Genomic DNA, 20,008 nt, shown 5'->3' with positions numbered 1-20,008 from the left:
GGCCTGTTCTATATACATTGAAAAAAAAAGTGACTATGCTGTATATTTTATTATTCCTTGTGGCATTAAAAAAAAAACCTGTTGCCAAGAGTTTATGGCCGTTGGAAGATACAAATTAACTCGAGGATATGGTTTATGTTGATGAAGAAGACAACTCTCTCCTCCGTGTGAAACCGGAGACCGGGGCGCATCATAAATGATGCAGACATTTCCCTTTAGGTCTTCTGTACTCTATCAATATGGAAACATTTATTACACTCTCCCCAATTTGTGATAAGAAAAAAAGAAATATATAAAAAAAAAAAGCTGTTTCTTCCACGTACATCCTTGATTCTTTCCAATTGCATGCAAGGATGAACTGAGATGGTATATACATCAGTGGTAAATTTTACAGGCTTAATACAAGTGTGTGTTTCATACCATCGATGACAAACTTCATATCCATTCAAACAACATCAGAGTGTCTCGATTCAATCAACAACAACAACAAAAAATTTATGTTATTCGACACTAAAATTCCATTACAATGTAGGCCATATTAGTTTTATTAGTCAAGTATTATTTCCAAAAATCAAAGGATTAATAATTAAAAAAAAATATATAAAAAAATAAAAAAGGAAAATTTTCAAAGTTTTATGCAAATGAGTTATAATACTCTCTATGGAAAAAACTTTCTAAATGCTTACAAAACTAATTGAGCTGGTTTCACATTGAGGAAAGCTGTACCCAATAGGTCAATAAATTCTGGAGGTGCTTTTGGCAAACACACCTTAGAAATATAGTAGCTTGCATTTCCTGACACTCCGACTCAAAATGAATTTTATGCAAAACTTGTCTTTTAACCTTCCGGACGGCCTCGTAATGAATTTTTTTTTGTGGCGAGACCAGGGATAAAAGTAGATCTGAATAATGAGAAATCAGTTCTATCGACAAATGTGTTCAAATTACAGCTCGTCCTGTATTTTAGAAACGTTGACGAGGAGAAAAGATACAAAACAGGGAATGAAAATTTGATTCAATTTATCCAATGGAGGAATTCACTAATGGCTGTTTCGAGATAAAAGGAAATCAGAGAGGCAACGTCGATTATCTGCATTTTTATCTGGAATATTACGACAAGATGCAGATGAATTTTAATCTCTTTGAGGTAGTTCATTACCCTTGAAGAGAAACAAAGAAGAAAGGATTCTCAAATGATGGAAAACGGGCTTTGAAAGTTTAGACAATGGTAAAGAACGAACAAAGAAATGGCTTTATGCAGTAGGGATCACCACCAACTATTAGGGATGGATAGCTCAGTTTGTAGAGCACTAGGCTTGTAACCCAGAGGTCACTGGGCTTGTAACCCAGAGGTCACTGGGCTTGTAACCCAGTGGTCACTGGGCTTGTAACCCAGTGGTCACTGGGCTTGTAACCCAGTGGTCACTGGGCTTGTAACCCAGTGGTCACTGGGCTTGTAACCCAGTGGTCACTGGGCTTGTAACCCAGAGGTCACTGGGCTTGTAACCCAGAGGTCACTGGGCTTGTAACCCAGAGGTCACTGGGCTTGTAACTCAGAGGTCACTGGGCTTGTAACCCAGAGGTCACTGGGCTTGTAACCCAGAGGTCACTGAGCTTGTAACCCAGAGGTCACTGGGTTTGTAACTGAGAGGTCTCTGAGCTTGTAACCCAGAGGTCACTGGGCTTGTAACCAAGAGGTCACTGAGCTTGTAACCCAGAGGTCACTGGGCTTGTAACCCAGAGGTCACCAGGTTCAAACCCCATTCTAGCCATGCATATCTTTGCTCTTTTCCAAGGCAGTTCTTGCTATAAAATCTCTTTGTGAAATCCACATCCTATTTCATTGAAAAATCGCTTAAATCTAAAGTTAAAAAAAATGTGGAAAAAAGTTCCTCGGTAGCCTGGCCCACTTTATAGTTCTGTGAAAAATATCATCATTCCAATATTCCTTTTTCATTCAAATCCCAATTCTCCATAAAGGAATTGAACCTAAAAAAATATTGAAAAAATCCGACATAGACTGAAAGAAGTATGTACAGCCATTCTGCTAGTTTTACAAATTAATAAACAAAGGCAAGAAATCGTGTGTTCATTATGCATACTTATTTATACTAGCTACTACCGCGACTTCATTTCATGAAATCTTTCGAATTGAATATTTCGACAATTCCCTCGTTAGCTCTTAGTGAATACAGCAGATATTGCTATGGTAGCCAAGTAACACCTTTTTCAACTGACAAGACACCAAATTTAAAGTGATCAAAAAAGAAAAAAAAGATGAAAAAAAAAAGATGAAAATCTGATTTGCGATGGAAAAAAAGAGCACAAATTGGCAAAATGAAAACAGGATGAGCCGATAATAAATCTCAATCTGTCTCTCGAGGGCACGAGATGCTGCCTACCGCCGGGTAAAAAATCCTTTCTTTCATGCAGCTGAATTATGCTCGGATACGGCTTGCATCGTTGGGAGGATAAAAAACCCCAAAGAAAATCAAAACAAATTGCCGGGGGAGGAAATTATTCTGGAAGAGGAAGCACGATAGGTAGAAAGCCTAACTGACTGTTAGCATATAAAATGCTCTTGATATGTTTATGAATATTTAACAGAGAACAGCAGCTGGATAGCAGAATTGTTCGAGGCACACGTACCTTAGTATATTAACTGTATCGAGAAGAATATCAAAGGAGACGCACGCCCGACCACAGATCTTTTTAATAATTTAATATGTGATTAAGATGACAGTGTAGCAAGGGAACATGATGCTACTAAAGATTTACTAATTCGAATCATGCTGATTTGTCTGATAATGATAATTGTTAGTGCAGCTGTGACATAATCATGAAGAGGCTGGAGAATGAAGCCGACTGACCCATCCTGCATTGATGGTTGTTTAAAGTGTTACGAAAAGCGATCTGGATTATAATGGAGAGTACTAGAGTACAGCCCACCCAGGTTACCCACATTTGGTGCTACTGTGCTTTGTGTCTTGTTTTCCTTGAAATTATAGTTAATGTATCTCTCCAGTGGAGAGAATAGGATTTTAAGGGACCGGGCCAAGGGGGGGGGGTGAGGGGTCGACTCTGAATGGCCTGTGACTGATTTAGGTGGTCCAATCCAACCTTAATGGAAGGGCTGCAGGTTGATCCAAGATTTTATAAAGGAGGAATGTAGCACTGCGGCTCCGTTGAATCCGATTCTTAAATGGTATGGGGTGGGGGGGGGGTTAGGTTTGGTCATACCCAGCAAAATTGGAAGATTATTATGTCAAATGGTGCATTTCAAGGTATATTTGAAACTATAAATTAAGTGTGTCATTAGGTATGAACAAAAGGTTTTGCTAATCAATACTTTTGAAGTTTTGTGTGAGGTTGAAACTTAGGGGTTATGCCATACACCCCTGGATCCCCAGGGAGGGGATTCCTGAGCAATACTTTAATTCTTCCCCTGAATGAATGTTAAATGAATGAATGTACCTGGATCCCTAATTGTGAAGAACTACAAAATATTGCTCTATTCTTGAGATAGTTTAAAATCTCCGAAAAGATGCTGTTATTCAAATCCAATTACAATGCATGTTCTTCAGCCTGATCTGATCATCTTTAATTTCCCAAACTGAAAAGAAAATGCCTTTAGAGAACAAAATCTTGGATAAATTTCCTTGTTTGCATTTTGTTTATGCACTATATGCAAAAGTGCCCGAGCTGACAATTCCGAAATATCTTTAATATGGTATGAGACGTCCACTTTACTCACTTAGATTGACCAACTGCAATCTCTTCATGCCACATATAGGTTTCTTATAAACTTACTGACCAAAAATTCAAAAGCTGCTCTTCAGAGAAAGGAGAATCGAAGAAAGGAGAACAATATTAAATGTGAAAAAAAGAAAGGGAGAAGAAAACGAGATAAGTATTCGTCCTTGAGAAAACCTCGCAGAGGTGAACGTCTCCCTGGGTAAGCTCACTCGACTACCAAGAAGTTGACAGTCGACCCAGGAGAATGTCAAGTCTCAAAGGTTTACCCACCTGTTCAAAGACGCTTAATTTCCCCTGAAGTTCTGCAAGCTGTTTGACCAGGGATGAGTTCTGGGCTAATGCATTTTGAAGTTGAACCGTCTGTAGATGGCAGAAAAAAGAACAAGAGAAATTGTAAACCCCCGTTGAGGGGAGACTGTTACGGCTTGGGGCTATTTGCGACATTTTTTCTCATTTCAATTAAATGGGGGGAATGAGTGATGGTTTAAAAGTAGAAAATGATCGCGAGCCAAGTGAGGATTTCAAACAGTCCCTATTCAAATATTACCACCTAATCCTTTCGGGGCAGTTTATCACCACGTACGACTCGAGAGATGCACGGTTTGCTCGACAAAATTCCAGGACAAAAATTTATCCCAGAATAACCTTTACCGGGCAAATCGTGCGCAGCGACTTCCATTTCTAGGTTTTCGGAACTTCAAAATTTTGAACGAGTGATGTAAATTTGCAGAGGCTATATATAGACCTATATCAGACTTGGAATAATGTTTTTAAGTTCACTACCTTATATACACTGTTTGTTTCCTGTGTTTGCAGAGCAATCTGCATTTGAATATATACACACTTTATGATAGTCGATGTGTATATCTATATATAGGAATGTTCTTGAATTAAGATATTTTTTTTTCTGAACACTGCTAGTGACACGTCATTCAAACTTACCATAGAGGTTTTCAAATAGCTAGATATCAATACCATTAAATACTATCTTTCATAGGTTAGCCACTTTAGGAAATTATTTCGATTTTTATTCAAATATAACTATTGGAACAACCAAAAAAAAGCAATGTAAATTTCAACCACCATACTGAATACATATTAATTATTTTGATAATTTTCTTTGGGTGAAATCTCTGGTCAACAGTCTCATAGATCTATAGTTGTAATTTATATATAGCTTTAACCTTGGACAATAAGCATGCCAGAATAATGTCCTTTCATATTTCTCATCCACTTGTGACTTTAAATTAGACCAGTGCAATTGTTGCATGGATATAGGCAATGGTAATATAGAAGCGAAAAAGCTGCCGTCTTAGCTGGTGATGGCCAAAGAATGGTATTTTTTGCCCCCGAGAAACAATTCAGTTTTTATCTTCAAGAAGGAAGGTTCTTTCAAATGGTAAGACAAACATCCAAACACAAGCTAATGTTTTTAATTATAGACTACAGTAAGCCACTTGCCATTAAGAGTAAGCTACAATTAAGCCACTCAACTTTCCCAATGCATATGAGGCAAATTCCATGGACACTCGAAAAGCAAAGTGAACTGGTTTGAGAAATTTGTCAAATTAAGTTAAACTTTGAAGCAAACAACCAAATGATTTCAAACCAGCTGTAAATTTCCTTAAATTACAAACTTTCTTGGGAAAACTATAGCTGATGTGCTTTGCTATTAGCATAAATGGCCATCTACTATTCTAAAAAGAACTGACACATTTCGCCTGATTACATCGAACAATCAGGTCGTAAGACCTACAGACTTGTCAATACTTCCTTGTCTTTCTTTTTCATCCCAAATCTCGTTTATTCTCCTAGAGTTTTTTAAAGGACGGATAAAAACAACCCATCATCATTGACCTATATGGTAAGGATATATTGAGATAGAGAACTCTCATCAAACGCTCAGCAAAATCTTCTTTTTCAGTTTGGGAGATCTAATGCAGACCGTTGTTGATTTTCCTTCGGGTGCAAGATTATAAAATGACTTGAACAAGTCTACAAATGACATCACAGAGCCACTGGTGTTTTATATTTAATATAATGTTTCTTTTCATTAATACTTTGTTTAAATACTTTCTTTGATAGCAGATTGTTATTGTTTGCATCCAATGTTGTTGCAAGTGCAGAAGAGTTAATGACTCATGTTATTTTTAAATGTTCTTTAAATGTTTAGAATGAAAATATGGAAAGTATGAGCAGAGTATAAGAAAGGGGAAAGTTCTAGAAGAGTTTACCTGCCTTGACAGCTTAGTACATAGATCTACAGTAGACGTATCAATCTGTCCCAAGAATTCTCCCTCAGGTAAAAATTAATTTTTGTGGATTGGATGGTGATGTTTATTTTGATAAAAGTTTAAAAGTTTGCAAGATTAAATGACTTGAACAAGTCTAGAAATGACATCACAGAGCCACTGGTATTTCTTTTAAATATGTTTCTATTCATTAATACTTTGTTTAAATACTTTCTTTGATAGCAGATTGTTGGGTGTTTGCATCCAATGTTGTTGCAAGTGCAGAAGAGTTAATGACTCATGTTATTTTTAAATGTTCTTTAAATGTTTAGAATGAAAATATGGAAAGTTATGAGCAGAGTAAGAAAGGGGAAAGTTCTAGAAGAGTTTACCTGCCTTGACAGCTTAGTACATCTACAGTAGACATATCAATCTGTCCCAAGCATTCTCCCTCAGGTAAACATTAATTTTTGTAGATTGGATGGTGATGTTTATTTTGCTAACAGTTTGAAGAGTATAACAATTTAGTCAAACAATTTTTCATTTTTAAAGCAAATTGGTTTTAGTTAGATAAGCCATCGAGCATGTCTCTTCAAGAGAAGGATTGTAGCGTATCTTATCATACAGAAAATGCGTTGGTCATGATTGAAGAGTACAATAAATATTAAATAACAAAACATTATCTTATGTTATCAGGTTTTAAAGTGAATTTCCCATTAGTAACATAATGACACAAAGCATACAGCCTTCCAAAGTAACAGATGCCACAGGTTAGATTAATTTTTCTGTCAATGAAACTTAAAAGCCAGCTTCTTGAAAGGTTGCCCAAATTTTCAACAGGTTTCATATCCCCAACCTTTCTAATATTTATTCTACATGACAGTGCTGCAACCGATGAAAGCAAGAAACACTTCCCTATATTGCTAATTCAACAGGCCTAACCTTCGTTAACATGGAAACAATGACTCTTTTTCAATTCTAAATATTTTGTCTTTTTCATAATAGTGATTAGTTTTATTTAGACAGCCACATAATTTGCTAATAATGAGCAAGTTGATTAGGTAAAGTGGATCTAGTTATAGGACTACATGATAATAGGAGCCTTCTAGTAAGTCCTGAATGATATAAAAAATTTATAAAAAAAAATCAACATAGCGTGATAAAAACTGGGCATCTAAGTTAAATCAACTAATTGGGATTTACTTGCACATGCTTATCTTAGGCACTTTGTCCAATGGCTATAGTATGCTGAGGGGGCTGCAGCCTTTCTGTATAGGACATATTCTTTTGTGCTGTGCAGTTTCATGCAATATATAAAGGAACTGCTGGTCTTAACAAGATAATCTCTGTTGTTTATCAATAGATTCAGCCTTGCTACAGTGGATTTTGTTAGTTGCTAAACAGCTGTTCTATTTTGACAGGGTACTCTTAAGTTAGTGAATTTTACTCCAACTTGCTTGTACAGGATGAACATATGTACCAATTGTACAAGCTTTCAGAAATACAATATTTTACACACCGTATTTTCTAAGCCATAGTATACTCATGTTTGAGCCTTTCCCACTCCTGCTACCTCCCCCCCCTCCCCATTGGAAGCATCGATTAACTTCTGACTCTGTCGTTACCACATGTGCATGTACAGTTTCAATTGCAAGCTAGAAGGACACAAGTATTCTAAAATGGTAGCAGGCTGAATTCCACCAAGCATTTAGCAACCTATCTCTGGAAGGGATGGAATTTCATGTGCACACAGCGGTGTGAATCAATAAATGCTGTTCTTTACAAATGTTTCAAGTGGTCTACTTGAACATAAAATGCTACAAACTATTAAGAACTTGTGAATGTTAAAAAGTAAGTTATAAAGAGTATCTATTTACAAACACCTTTGTCTTTAATTGATACATACAGCATACTTTAAAGTATAGATCTGGGTCAATTTCCCCCCCCTTCCCCCCCTTCCCCCCCTTCCAAAATGGTTCTTTCGCATTCGTAACCATTGTAATCAGATTACATGAATGCATCACAGATGACAATTAACATCACTTGCTCGCATCAGAGCCAGAGAATCCACACCAGTGTATATAGATTGTATAACCCTATAGATAATTGGTTCCTCAAACAGTAGATCAGTAAAAAACAAAATCAAATTGAGCTCTCGGGAAACCGACATTGAAGCATAAATCTAGTTGTATTCTTACCAGAGTTTTATTTTCACGCTCTAAAAAATCGCCGATCTTACGGGAGGGTAAGCAGACTTCTTCCATTTTGCAAGAGGAGCACTGGTTGTTTCAATGTATGCATGTAGTAATACCCAAAGTCATCTGAGCATGACGTGTGCTAATCTACTGCCCCCTACCCTCCCCCACCCCACCTTTGCTCTTCTTTATTTGTTTTCCTTTCTTTGGTGCATAATTTGGAGATGATGAAATATGTAACAGTAAAATATGAATGTTTCAGGGATAAGATCAGACATGCAATGAGGTGATGAGAGATTTTGTGTTTTAATTTCCTACGTCAGCTAAATTCAGAGCAAATTACCGCCGCGCCAATGGTCGTATAAATTTATTATAGTTTCTGTGAAATTAATTTGCATTAGAAGTCTTGTTTTCAAATCTGGATCTGGAACTTAATAGCTAAGTCGAATAAATTTCTGCATATTTTACGAGTATGAAAACATTAAGTAATGACACGAGCACAGCTGTGGGGTTACCTATAATTAAAACACGATGGTAGAATCAAAATGAATATCAATTTAATATATATATATATATATATATATATATATATAAATGAAAATCGTAATGAGTTGGAAAATCAATAACAGTGAAAAAACTTCCAGCCTCTACCGTGATTCGAACCCGGGCCTCCCGCTTTGTACGCGGACACCCTAACCATGGACGCTGATTGTATGTCTAGAGGTTCTAAACCGGTAAGGAAGGTCGTAATTCCACTGTAGGCATTTGTCACCTGTATCGAACAATACTAGTTCTATTTTTGGTGACATATTTTGCCTTACTCTAGAGATCAAACATGATGCTTTATATATATATATATATAGTGCATCAATAGCTAGAGTGCAGTTATTGTTGCAGACAGGTTATTTTCTAAATAAAAAATATCTTTCATAGACAGGGAATAACTAATCCAGTCCCCCATAGCTTTATAAAATGTTCCACAAAAATGGGCAGATCGCTACGCAGATGCAAAGACGTTTAGCAGATTAGTAAACAATTAGGAGACATACATCAGATTCAGTGTTCTATGAGAAATTAAACTTCGTGCAATAATTCAATTTATTTGACAGCTGCTGTTTAAATGTACGACACGATTTCAAAACTGAGCTTTACTTTGAAGTTGGTATCACTCCTCTTTTGAAATAGCCAGTAATGGCTTACCAAATTCCTAGTGACCATTTATGCCAGAATGCTTTCATAATTACGATCTGAGAGACTCCCTCCTCATTTTCTTGTTTTTACCACATGACTATAAATCGATTTAAAATGTTGATATAAACATCCATCAATGTCTATCTGGATGAGTTTATCGCTTGGCTACATCTTTTCTTTCCACATTTCAATCTGATATAAATTTACAATTTATAAATTAGTGATGACTGTACGCCGATCAACCGACTCAGGTATTAATTCACTACGTATGAACGTCAGAATAGTTGCATGCCAGTTTTAATGGCTTATTTTTTTTTTTTTCTTTTTTTAATAGACTTAATAGCAAGTTACCTTTTATTAAAGTTCTTTATAACATTGACTTCAATTGCTTGAATAAAGCCAAATAGATATAGAGAAGGAAAAATGTTAATTTCCTGACAAATTTGTTTTTTAAAAGACTGGCCTTGCCAAAGCCCTGCAGACTGGCTTATTAACTTGTCTGTTCCACTGTTAACTCTAAAACATAAGACAAATAAAGCTGTAAGACAAGATTTTATAAGGAATGCTAAGAATACTAATATTGTAGTAACTTAGTCATTGCCTAACAACTCTGTGCAATATAACACAAAGTAGAATTTAAGAAGTCCTCCAATAACATCATATTAATTTAAAGATACCTCTTTTCTCAAAACTCGCTTTTATTCACTCTAGCCCTTTTTACCCAATTTAGAATATTAAAACCTTTGTTGCAACTCTTTCTCCTCTTTCAACACTTGTTCCTTTCATGTTTAGTTTTGTAACCTCCATTTCTTATACTACTTTTACGTTCTTAATTTTTAAATGCTTCCTTAACTTTCTTACTCTCTATTACCTTCTTCTTTACAAATTGGTTCAAAATTTTAACACTGGAATAACTGAACTGAATAAGCTTTTCACACGAGCTATGAGTGGGCTACATAGTTAGCTTATATGTATAGGAAGTGTTTTATAAAACCTTACACACATGAAAGCATATTTGCTAGTCTTTTTGAAAATGACTCCTCTTCAACTTCTAGCTGTTTTATCTCAGTAAAGAAATTTGTCTGATTTATTCCATCCTTCCTTCGTTCCCTCTATCCACTCCTCATCAGTCAATTATTACAAACACCAGTACCGTAACAGCCGAAAAGAGATAACGTTTGGCGGCGAGGAGAGACAGCATTTCACGAAAATTTAGTACTTACGAGCTGGGAAAATTTCCCCTTCTCTTCTGTCACTTGTTTCTCGAGATTGTCACAGACTTTCCTCTGCTGGCTGACTTCAACTTCCTGTGAGGCAAGGAGAACATTAATGATAATAATAATTAAAAAAAATGAAATAACCATCGAATAAAATGTACGAAATATTTATTTATTAATTTAATTGAATAATTGATACAACAGTACAGATTACAACCAGGATATCCCACGAGGCATATATGCAATTACATGAGCAACATGTCAAAAGTTTCACTTTTCAGTGTGTGGATGTGGATTAAACCGTTCTGCAGTAGTGTAATAGAAAAACCAACAGATCTATGCCAGTCGAGGTTAAAGTGGATGCTTATACGAACAAAAATTAGAGTCTTTTGAAGTCCATAATTCATCAAAGTATCATCTGTAAAGTTATCATCTGTAAACAAATGTCACTGAAGCATTCACTTTAGAATCAACATCACATTTTTTCCAGGGATTTGTAAAAGTTCTTGATGTTACCGAGAAAAACAAGTTGAAGTATTTAAGTCCTTCATACACAACGTAAACCAACTTTTTCAAATTGATGAGATCTCAAAGTGAAGGAAAGAGAAGGAAAAATATTCAATTTCTGATTGAAAGTGATGAATCCTCCTAATCTTGCCCGTTTTGGAAGTATGCTTCATTTGGAAACGCCCCATTTTCATGTTAGTGATTTATATCAAATGCTCCTGTATATGGTCCAGCTTTGAGATGGAATAAGAAAAAATGCAAATTGACCAGTATTTACTAGTCACTGGTGGGCATACAGTGTCGGGGGCATACAGTGTACTAGGGGGCATACAGTGTTTAAGGTTACCAGTTCACTCTAGGCATATGGTAGAGCAAGAGTGCTGAGGCTGTGTGGAGACAGGTAAGCAAGGAAACAGAATAAATCCTAAAGTCATTCAAAGATGAGCAATTCAATAGACAAGCCAAATCTATTTCAATTTTTGCCCTAATTATTAAAGAACATAAATCAAGATCATGCTCAATTATAAATAATCTTTTAAAGGATAATTCATGGCTTATATATCTCCAAAACAAAAGTATGAAAGCTTGTCCATAATATATAAATAAATCAACCTGAAAATCCAGATATTCATTACATCTTATGTCATCTTCACTGCGTCCAACCTTTACATAACGACCGTCGGAAAATGTGAAAATAACATTTCATCATAGCCAACACCGCTGTGTTTACGTGAAGGAGGACAAGCCATCTATGATCCCATTAAAATCTCAGCTTGGATGAGCTTAAAAATACTGTCCTCCCGAAACCCAATTTATCCCCAGTTTGATACGGTAATTGATCTTGAACGCAAAGAAACTTATGCTCTGGAAAACGTTTTTATTTATAGCTCCCCGTGGAATGGTATTGGACGCCGGATACGTGGGCAAGAATTAGGAATACGCTATAAACAGTTGTTCTGAGTGTGTGCGCACACTGTAATATCATAGCCACTATGATGCGGGGATGAGTGTCGTAACGATATCAAACTAGGAACGGACGATATCGAATGAGAGTTGGAAGATACAGTTTGGCTAATGCATCATGGGGCTTTGTATATTCAAGCACACATTGTGGGCAAAGTGTGCACCCTTGGACAACTTTTTCTGTAGCTTGCAAGATGGTAACTTCATAACTGTTATAATGCTGAGCTGCGGGTCCGTGGATGTCCGCAGCAAAAACAAAGAAGCAAACTTTGGGTTTTGGTTTAACCCCCAGTTAAGTGGTAATTAACACTTAACTGGGGGGGGGGGGTGGGGAAGGGGGCAGTTATCCCAAATGCTGCCTCTTTAAGTAAGACTACTTCCTAATCTAATAGCTATGAAATCAAGAAACATATGTATACTTTGGGGAGTCAAGGCCGTCTTGTGATAAGATATTGGTCAAGTTCAACATATTGAAAGGACATCATATGAAGAATTTACATTCTTTTGACTAATTTACAATATTTAAGTAATGTAACACAATTCACCCACTTTTCACAGGAGTACAGTATACACATCCTAGTATATATGGGTTTAATAATTTGGCAATGTGGCATGCAAAATCATTTCATAATTACCACCACCCATCCCTGGTGTACACCAAATTTATGCCATTTTATACAAAATTGTAATGTATGGGGGATTTGGTCAGCCCACCAGACTGAGCAGCATAGAGCCACCTAATATTCATTTGGGAGGTGGGAGGAGAAATGAAGGGAGAGAATATTCCTTCATTTTACTTTAAATTCTGTTAGGAATGATCTTTTAGTTGTCACAATACTGCAATCACTCTGAACTTATAATGATTATTGATGAAAGGAATTTGAAACATTCCATAGTTGTCCCTTGACTATACCAGCAGATTCTTCAGATAATTGTATGATGCTAGATCTGGTTACCTTCTACTGACATACTTAAACATTAATGACATATGCTTTTGAAATTTACCATTTATGCAAAATTTAAAGAAACACTAAAGCATACTTGGTATAAAAGCATACATTTCAACTTCCCAAATTAGGATTTTATGTGAATTATAATAAAAAACTTAATAATTGACCAAATATAGGCTCCACACATTTTTTTTTAAAATTCATCCCATAAATTTGACGGTGTTAAATTGGCAATCACTTAAATGATTACACAAACATAGTAGTGTACAAATTTGTGATGATCAGGAAATGCCAACTTAAATTTTGAATTTGCACATTATTTGCACACTATGTCATCTTTCTTTTAATATTTTCTAAATAATAAATCTTCACTACTAAGGAAAAAATTCCTCCATTATGGAACTAATAAAAGACAAAGAGTAAAAGAAGTAGAAGATGAAGAAGAAGCAGAAGAAAAAAAAAAATCTTCATTCAACTCAATATTCCTCCAGTAAGCAAAAAATGATGTCTTCCATATTAAGGATCCATCAACCTAAAAGAATCATTAAAGAATATTTGACGACTAAGAGCCAAGAGTTTTATCTATTGGAGGAGAGTAAAGCTGCACCGGAGAATTTCTACTCCACCAGGGCAGAAAGGCGAAATCTAGTATTGATTGAAACAAAATGGCATGATTGCCCAAGGCTAGTAAAAAAGATGAGTTGCCACCGTCATTTCGAACAGGTAGTTTGTTCATCTCGACGATTCTGCCGCCGAGCGCTAGCCGTAGACTTAGAGCCCCTCAGGACCTCGGGTGCGGTGTTCGTCTTAACTGATGGAAACTCTAATTACAAAGGTTTTATATTAATACTGCAAGTCATAACTCAATTTAGAAAGGAAAAAGGGAGAAGGAGAAGATAAAAAGAGAAAAAGGGGAAAGGAATGAAAAAGATAGGCAGAATCCGATAAGCACCCAAGGTGAACCAATCTCCCTACAGATTGATAGATTTACGTCAAACGTTGTCCGTGTACACGATCGGTGAAACTATATCGACGACTTCCACCCCGGCATAAGATATGGGGCAGTTTTTATTCTGGAAAAGAACTTCGCTTAAAGATGCTTCCAGTTCTTCAAGAAAATCTGGATACTTTTTGTTTATCACGTCCTCTTGAGCCTACAGTCAAGATTTCGCTAATGATCAACTTTAGCGGAGACATTTATTGCAGGTGGATGTTAAACGACCCAAGATCTGTGCAAGTGCAATGCAATATGCAGACTGGCATATCATATAGATGTATCATATACATGTATCTGACATATTAATTAATTCAGATATCGAACAATTATATCCCTTCCATCATATCCTTCACATTTTTAAAATTACCTTTCTTACCGTATGTTCTTATTGTCGCAAACTGATTATAAACATGTGCAGTAAGTGTGACAACCATATTTAATATAAACCAAGTGTCACAATTCTCATTTGTACCTTTCATCATTTAGAATTATGAAATCATAAATTATGATTATGAACCAAATTCAGAGAAAAGAATATCTGCAAGTTCTGGTGTGACACATTTGAATGGACAGGGAGGAGGGTAAGAAGCAGTTTTTCCATTGTTGTTAAATACACCGATAAAATTTAAATGCTCTTAAGAATTCCTTACGACACTCTGTCCCCTCCTTACTGATACACCCCTGGCCTCCAATAAAGCAAGAGCAACTTTACATCGCTCCATCACAATTACCTATAACCTTTAAAAATGGTAAAAAACAAGCATGAATCAATTAATAAAGGGGGATGTGAAATCTACGACTGTCTTCCTTCGTCAAACGACGTAGCAAGAAGAAGGTAATCTCTATTTGACTACGGATCCAATCTCTCCTTTGTATTGTATTTTTTTTTCCCCTCCTTTTTTTTTGAGTGGTCGTTACTGTCAACCTAGATCAATCGCACGGGATATAAAAGACCGGGGAAGTTGTATTTGTTTTGCGGATCACTTGCGTCAAACAGAAGGTGTTCATAGCCTCACGCATAAACACCGCCAACTGCTAATAAATTAGCTGGTAATTTTATGTTACTGCATTTTCGGAGACATTTTATACGACATGGGAGCTTAATTATATGTTCATGTGTCTTAAGAAAGGGAAAGATCTTCTTCCCATAAATGACCTGAATGGACCAACTAAGAGTTTCTGGGACATTTTACCAAATATGGAGTTCTATCGTATGTAGATGTATTGTTTCCTGAAAGGAAAGGCTTTCTTTCCATAAACTGAGTATTATCCATCATTCAACAGTTGTTGTTTTTCAAGTTTTTTTTTTATTTGCTCCTTAAAAGAAAATTGTAAAAAATGAAAAGAAAGATGGCTGACTTCCGATCTTTGTGTTGTATTTTTTGCCTAATTGGTTCAATATAGTTAATATTTTGGTTTTGGTACTTCTATTTGTTTTTAGGTTTCACATTTTAAAGTGCTTTGAGCAGCTTTGCTGATTATGCGCTATATATATAAATATTACTTATTATTAATATTGTACTTTTTAAACAGATCAGCAAGGATATGACCACTCATGAGGTTTTGGGACTGATATATTAGGAATCGACCGTCAGCAGGATTTGCAAATAATTTGGACGAATCATCAACATTTGTGAATGGTCCATCCATAAAACAACAATAAACTTAAGACAATGACACATTTGTGCATATTAATATAACTAATTTGTGAATGGTCAATCCATAATAAACCTATAAACTTAAGAACAATGACACATTTGCATATTAATATAATTAATGACAAAGTCTTACTCAATAATGAAAAACATTAATCCTGAAGCAAACAGCGATCTGAATAAATCTTAGAAATTTCATCCAATTCTATAAATTTCTTCAGTCAGGCACTTTCCATATTTTAAGTAGCTAATATAAATCATACACTACTGTATGTGCCAAAAAAAAGAAGAAAAAAAGTACACCAGCAATTTTCAAATTTGTTGAGAGTTTTCCAAGGTCACAATTTGATAATAATTTAACCTAATGATCCATTATGTTGGAATAGTTTCTGCTCACAGTGCAATAGTGCAAATAAATTGGATGACCATGACAATTATCACAAAGTAAACAAAATGTTCTGCATGAAGCCGTGCATGTTAAATTAATGCAACATTCAGTTACATCTACTACAGCTCTGCAAATATTTGGGAGCATGACAGCCAATGTTCGCCCCAGTGCTCGAGAAGTCGTGAATGACGGGTTCTAATTTTAAGCTAATCACAGAAATATAAAGTGAAGTAAAATAAAATAAATAACTTTAATATTAAAAATAAAAGTAACAATAATAATAATAAAAAGAAAAGAAATCATCACAAAAGTGTCAAAATAACAATGTCACAAACAATAAACCTATCTTTACATGCATTTCAATAAGTTTAATAATATATCAAAATTCTAATCGGCTATTTTAAGTTATTAAATTGAGTTCCCAGTGGCATTTTTCTGAATTACAGCAACTCACATCAAGTTTTACTGGGAATTATGGGAGCATTCTAATAATATAATAAGCATTAATCGAGGTATCATGTAAGGACTACGGAAATCATACCAGTTTTGTTTTGATTGAGTATAATTGTTAATCGGCTTTACCATGTGTTTATCTCTTTTTCCCCCTGAATAGCTGGCAAATGGCAAAATCCCCTGACATTTAACCAGTTTAATAGTCTGAAATATTTTTGGCTGAAAACAGCTACATCCATAAATTCAAGAAATGAGGTAATTTAAATAGCAGTAGTTTTGAAGGTAATTTTCCAATTTTGATCAAAACTTTTGAAATTTTTGGTACTTACTTTAGAATATACAAGTGAACTTTGGTAACAGAACTAAACAAGATTCAAAGGAATTAGTTTGTCCTAGTACAATATTTGGTCAAAACAATTTTTGCTTTTCAATCTTTTCAATCTTGTATATAGTGCAAATTAACTGAACATGTCAAACAGGGCACTGGAACACTCAGAATATGTTAAGGGCTGGAATGCTCGATCCGAATGCGTGTGGAAATGCTTGATCTGTAAACATTTCAAGTACTCATTCGGTATCGCATAATGTCTCCAGAAATATTCTTCGCAGGATTCCAAACAGTCCTAGTGTTTAAAACTGGGAAATGTTTATTAAAACTTTTAGAACCCGAGCAGAGTTTCCGATTTTTGTTTGAGATTAAGTCACGCTCGATCAGCACTTGAAGAATCTTCTAGGGCCCCTCGTGATTAGAAAAGATTGAGTCGAAAGAACATGGAGACCATCAAGATGTAAACCGAGAAGTAAGGATAGCCGTTTGTTTTTATATTTACTATCTTGAAATCCAACAGGGAATGATAAATTACTGGTAACGTTTACAAGTTTTTTTTTCCCCGACTCAGTCTAAGCTAACTTCTCTCCATCCAATACATCATCTATTTATTGAACCTTTCGACGACGACATTGCTAGTGATGTGAGGGTGTCGTATCTTTTAACAGTTTGGTACAATCCTCGGCATGAATTATTCATGAGTCCTGTGGAAGCAAACCGGCGACAAATTTCTCATAATCAACAGGAAGAATTTTTTTTTCTTCTTCTGACATTAATATCGATAAAACCTGTCGGCAAAATATCCAGCCGGAGGTTTCGGTTTACATTAAAAGTTTTTATCTCTGATTTTGTCTGAATTTCAACGATCGTCAAAGCTATTCTCTTGCAACCTCTGGAGGACAGATTTTCCTCCTTTTTTGTTTATGCTTGTATCACCATATCACAAATGGGACCTGTGTATATCTGATATCTGAGACAGTAAAAAAATACAGAATTATACGATGGGATTGGGATTTGATGGAGAATTGTTAGTTTCCAAGTCATTCCAAATGTTAAGCCACTGAAACATTATTTTGGGGTTGCCATGAATATTCTGCTAATTTCTACTACAGACTATATGCAGACACTTTCAGTTATGAACAGAAATATATGTAATGCTAAGACCAACAAATGTTATGGGATGGTAATTTTCTTGGCAGAAAATGTGGACAAGGATGTCAAGGAATAGAGTGTGTAACCTATATATACAGAAAGAAACAATATTATTACATACTTATTATAACAGAGAAATGTAGTATTAAAGTGTATTGTCACAGACTAGGAATTATATTTACCCACTAAGTAGATCTGTGGTTTGTAGTATTGCGAGATGGCACATTAACATTACATATATACTAGATGTAATATTTTAATTAATAAACCAAAATGTAGGCAGCAAATAGCAGATCATAAGGTGTTTTAAATATCCTAAGATAAGTATGTATGGAAATACAGATTAATGATACATATTAAAAGCAACTTTGCGGAATAATTTATCCTGTGAACAATAGGGGAACTGCACAAAACTCCAATGCAAATTGTTTTGGTTTTTTTAATAAGATCAAAGGGTTAAGAGCTAAACTGTCTTTTAATTTATCTGTGAAGATATATTGTTTCAACATAGAAGTATGAAGACACAAAAAATCTTTTTTATAGATTTAAAAAACATAATTAGCTCCGATCTTTCTCCAATATGGACCACAACAACTACAAGAACTTATTAAACATACCACTGCATTTGTCAAGCTAAGTATACTGAAAGGATGACATTCAATCCACAAAATTAATACTACTTCTCCTTACAGTATTAAGATTTTATTTCTATAAATGTTGTTTCAATTTGAACTGTTCAATAGTATTCTTAACAGGATAGTCTGTGCAGTCTACTCATTTTTGACTGATTATGTATGCATAGTAAACATGCTCTAAGCATTTTAGTAAAATTTGCAGTCAGTTCCCATATGTAGGTACTGTTGTTTCGATGATGCTCAAATCGAAATTTGAAACCACTCGTACCAAAATCAGTGAACTTGAAACAAACAGGTGTGATGTCATAGAAAGAACTCTGAAAGATAAAACGTGTGCATCATATTGTTTGGTGGAAAACCATCTGTTATCGAACGAGCTATGAATGAAATCAATGCAATAACTAATATCTGAGCGGCTTACTTTTACCTTTTCTCAAGTCATCAAATAAGGTAATTGTCTGCATCTATCTATCAAAGAGAAGCGCTGGCAATTTGAAGAATCATCAATCACGAATAAAATCAAAATATGGGAAACTTATTGTCTCTCTTAATTGTCCAGACTATGTATTCTTTACCTCAGACTGCAGCTTAAAGTGTTTGTGCTGTTTGATTAATGATATATACTGATAAATTAACCAACCATGAAATTTGTAAACACTGAATGTTAAAAATGTGAACAACATGTCAATATTTCACACTGCTAATAAGTACTACTGTAGGTTCCCCCCTTTTTTTTTTTTTTACACCTCTTCAATTACCACAGGCAACTGCCATCCCTTCTCCCCCTACCCCAACTAACCTCTAAAGATCTGTCCAACACACATCCACAATCACCGAAATCTGACATGGTGCTGATGCAATAGACTGAAATGATATCCAATGTATTAATCTTAACCAGAATCATCAATTCTTCCATCCAGAAGATATTTAACATATTACCCACAGGAGCAATCGTGGCAATGTTAATCATACCTGATGCAACATATATGTATATATTTTAGATCCTCCTGCAAGCAGGAACCCAGAAAGAAGCCTCATTGGCTTATCAAAGCCGCAAGCTGACCGAAGTCAGTCCCTTAGATTCATATTTAACGTCAATGATTATGAATTGTCAATTGTCAACAACTCTGTAATTGGTCGACATACATTAATCTGGGAGTGACTCGAACTGGGGACCTTATGATTGGAAGGCACCGGCGTTAACCACTGAGCTAACACTCCTAACATGCCTGGTCTCAACAGGGATATGTAAGGATAACATTAGCCCTATTCCAACAACTTAAAGAGCAAATTTTGAGCCACAAAATTACCATCTCACATTCTTCTCTCTCTATACCCCTACCAGCTCCCCGTGCCCACGTTTCTTTATAACCCACTGACACGGTATCGT

General features: G+C 35.5%; 1 protein-coding gene across 10 annotated transcripts in view; it reads right to left on the bottom strand.

Annotated features, from left to right (window-relative positions):
* LOC139980500 (RIMS-binding protein 2-like) overlaps positions 1–20,008 on the bottom strand; it is a 192,495-nt gene that overhangs the window by 65,472 nt on the left and 107,015 nt on the right. For all 10 annotated transcript variants that reach the window (XM_071992160.1, XM_071992161.1, XM_071992162.1 and 7 more), the window contains 2 exons: positions 10,597–10,680; positions 4,027–4,116 (listed from right to left, as the gene is read on the bottom strand). In XM_071992160.1, the coding sequence (XP_071848261.1) occupies positions 4,027–4,116; positions 10,597–10,680 (174 nt within the window). The remainder of the gene's footprint in view (positions 1–4,026; positions 4,117–10,596; positions 10,681–20,008) is intronic.

The sequence above is a fragment of the Apostichopus japonicus genome, chromosome 15 (assembly GCF_037975245.1).
Source record: "Apostichopus japonicus isolate 1M-3 chromosome 15, ASM3797524v1, whole genome shotgun sequence".
Lineage (NCBI taxonomy): Eukaryota > Metazoa > Echinodermata > Holothuroidea > Aspidochirotida > Stichopodidae > Apostichopus > Apostichopus japonicus.
The sequence above is the reverse complement of the archived record's forward strand: the minus strand, read 5'-3'. Positions and strand labels throughout refer to the sequence as shown.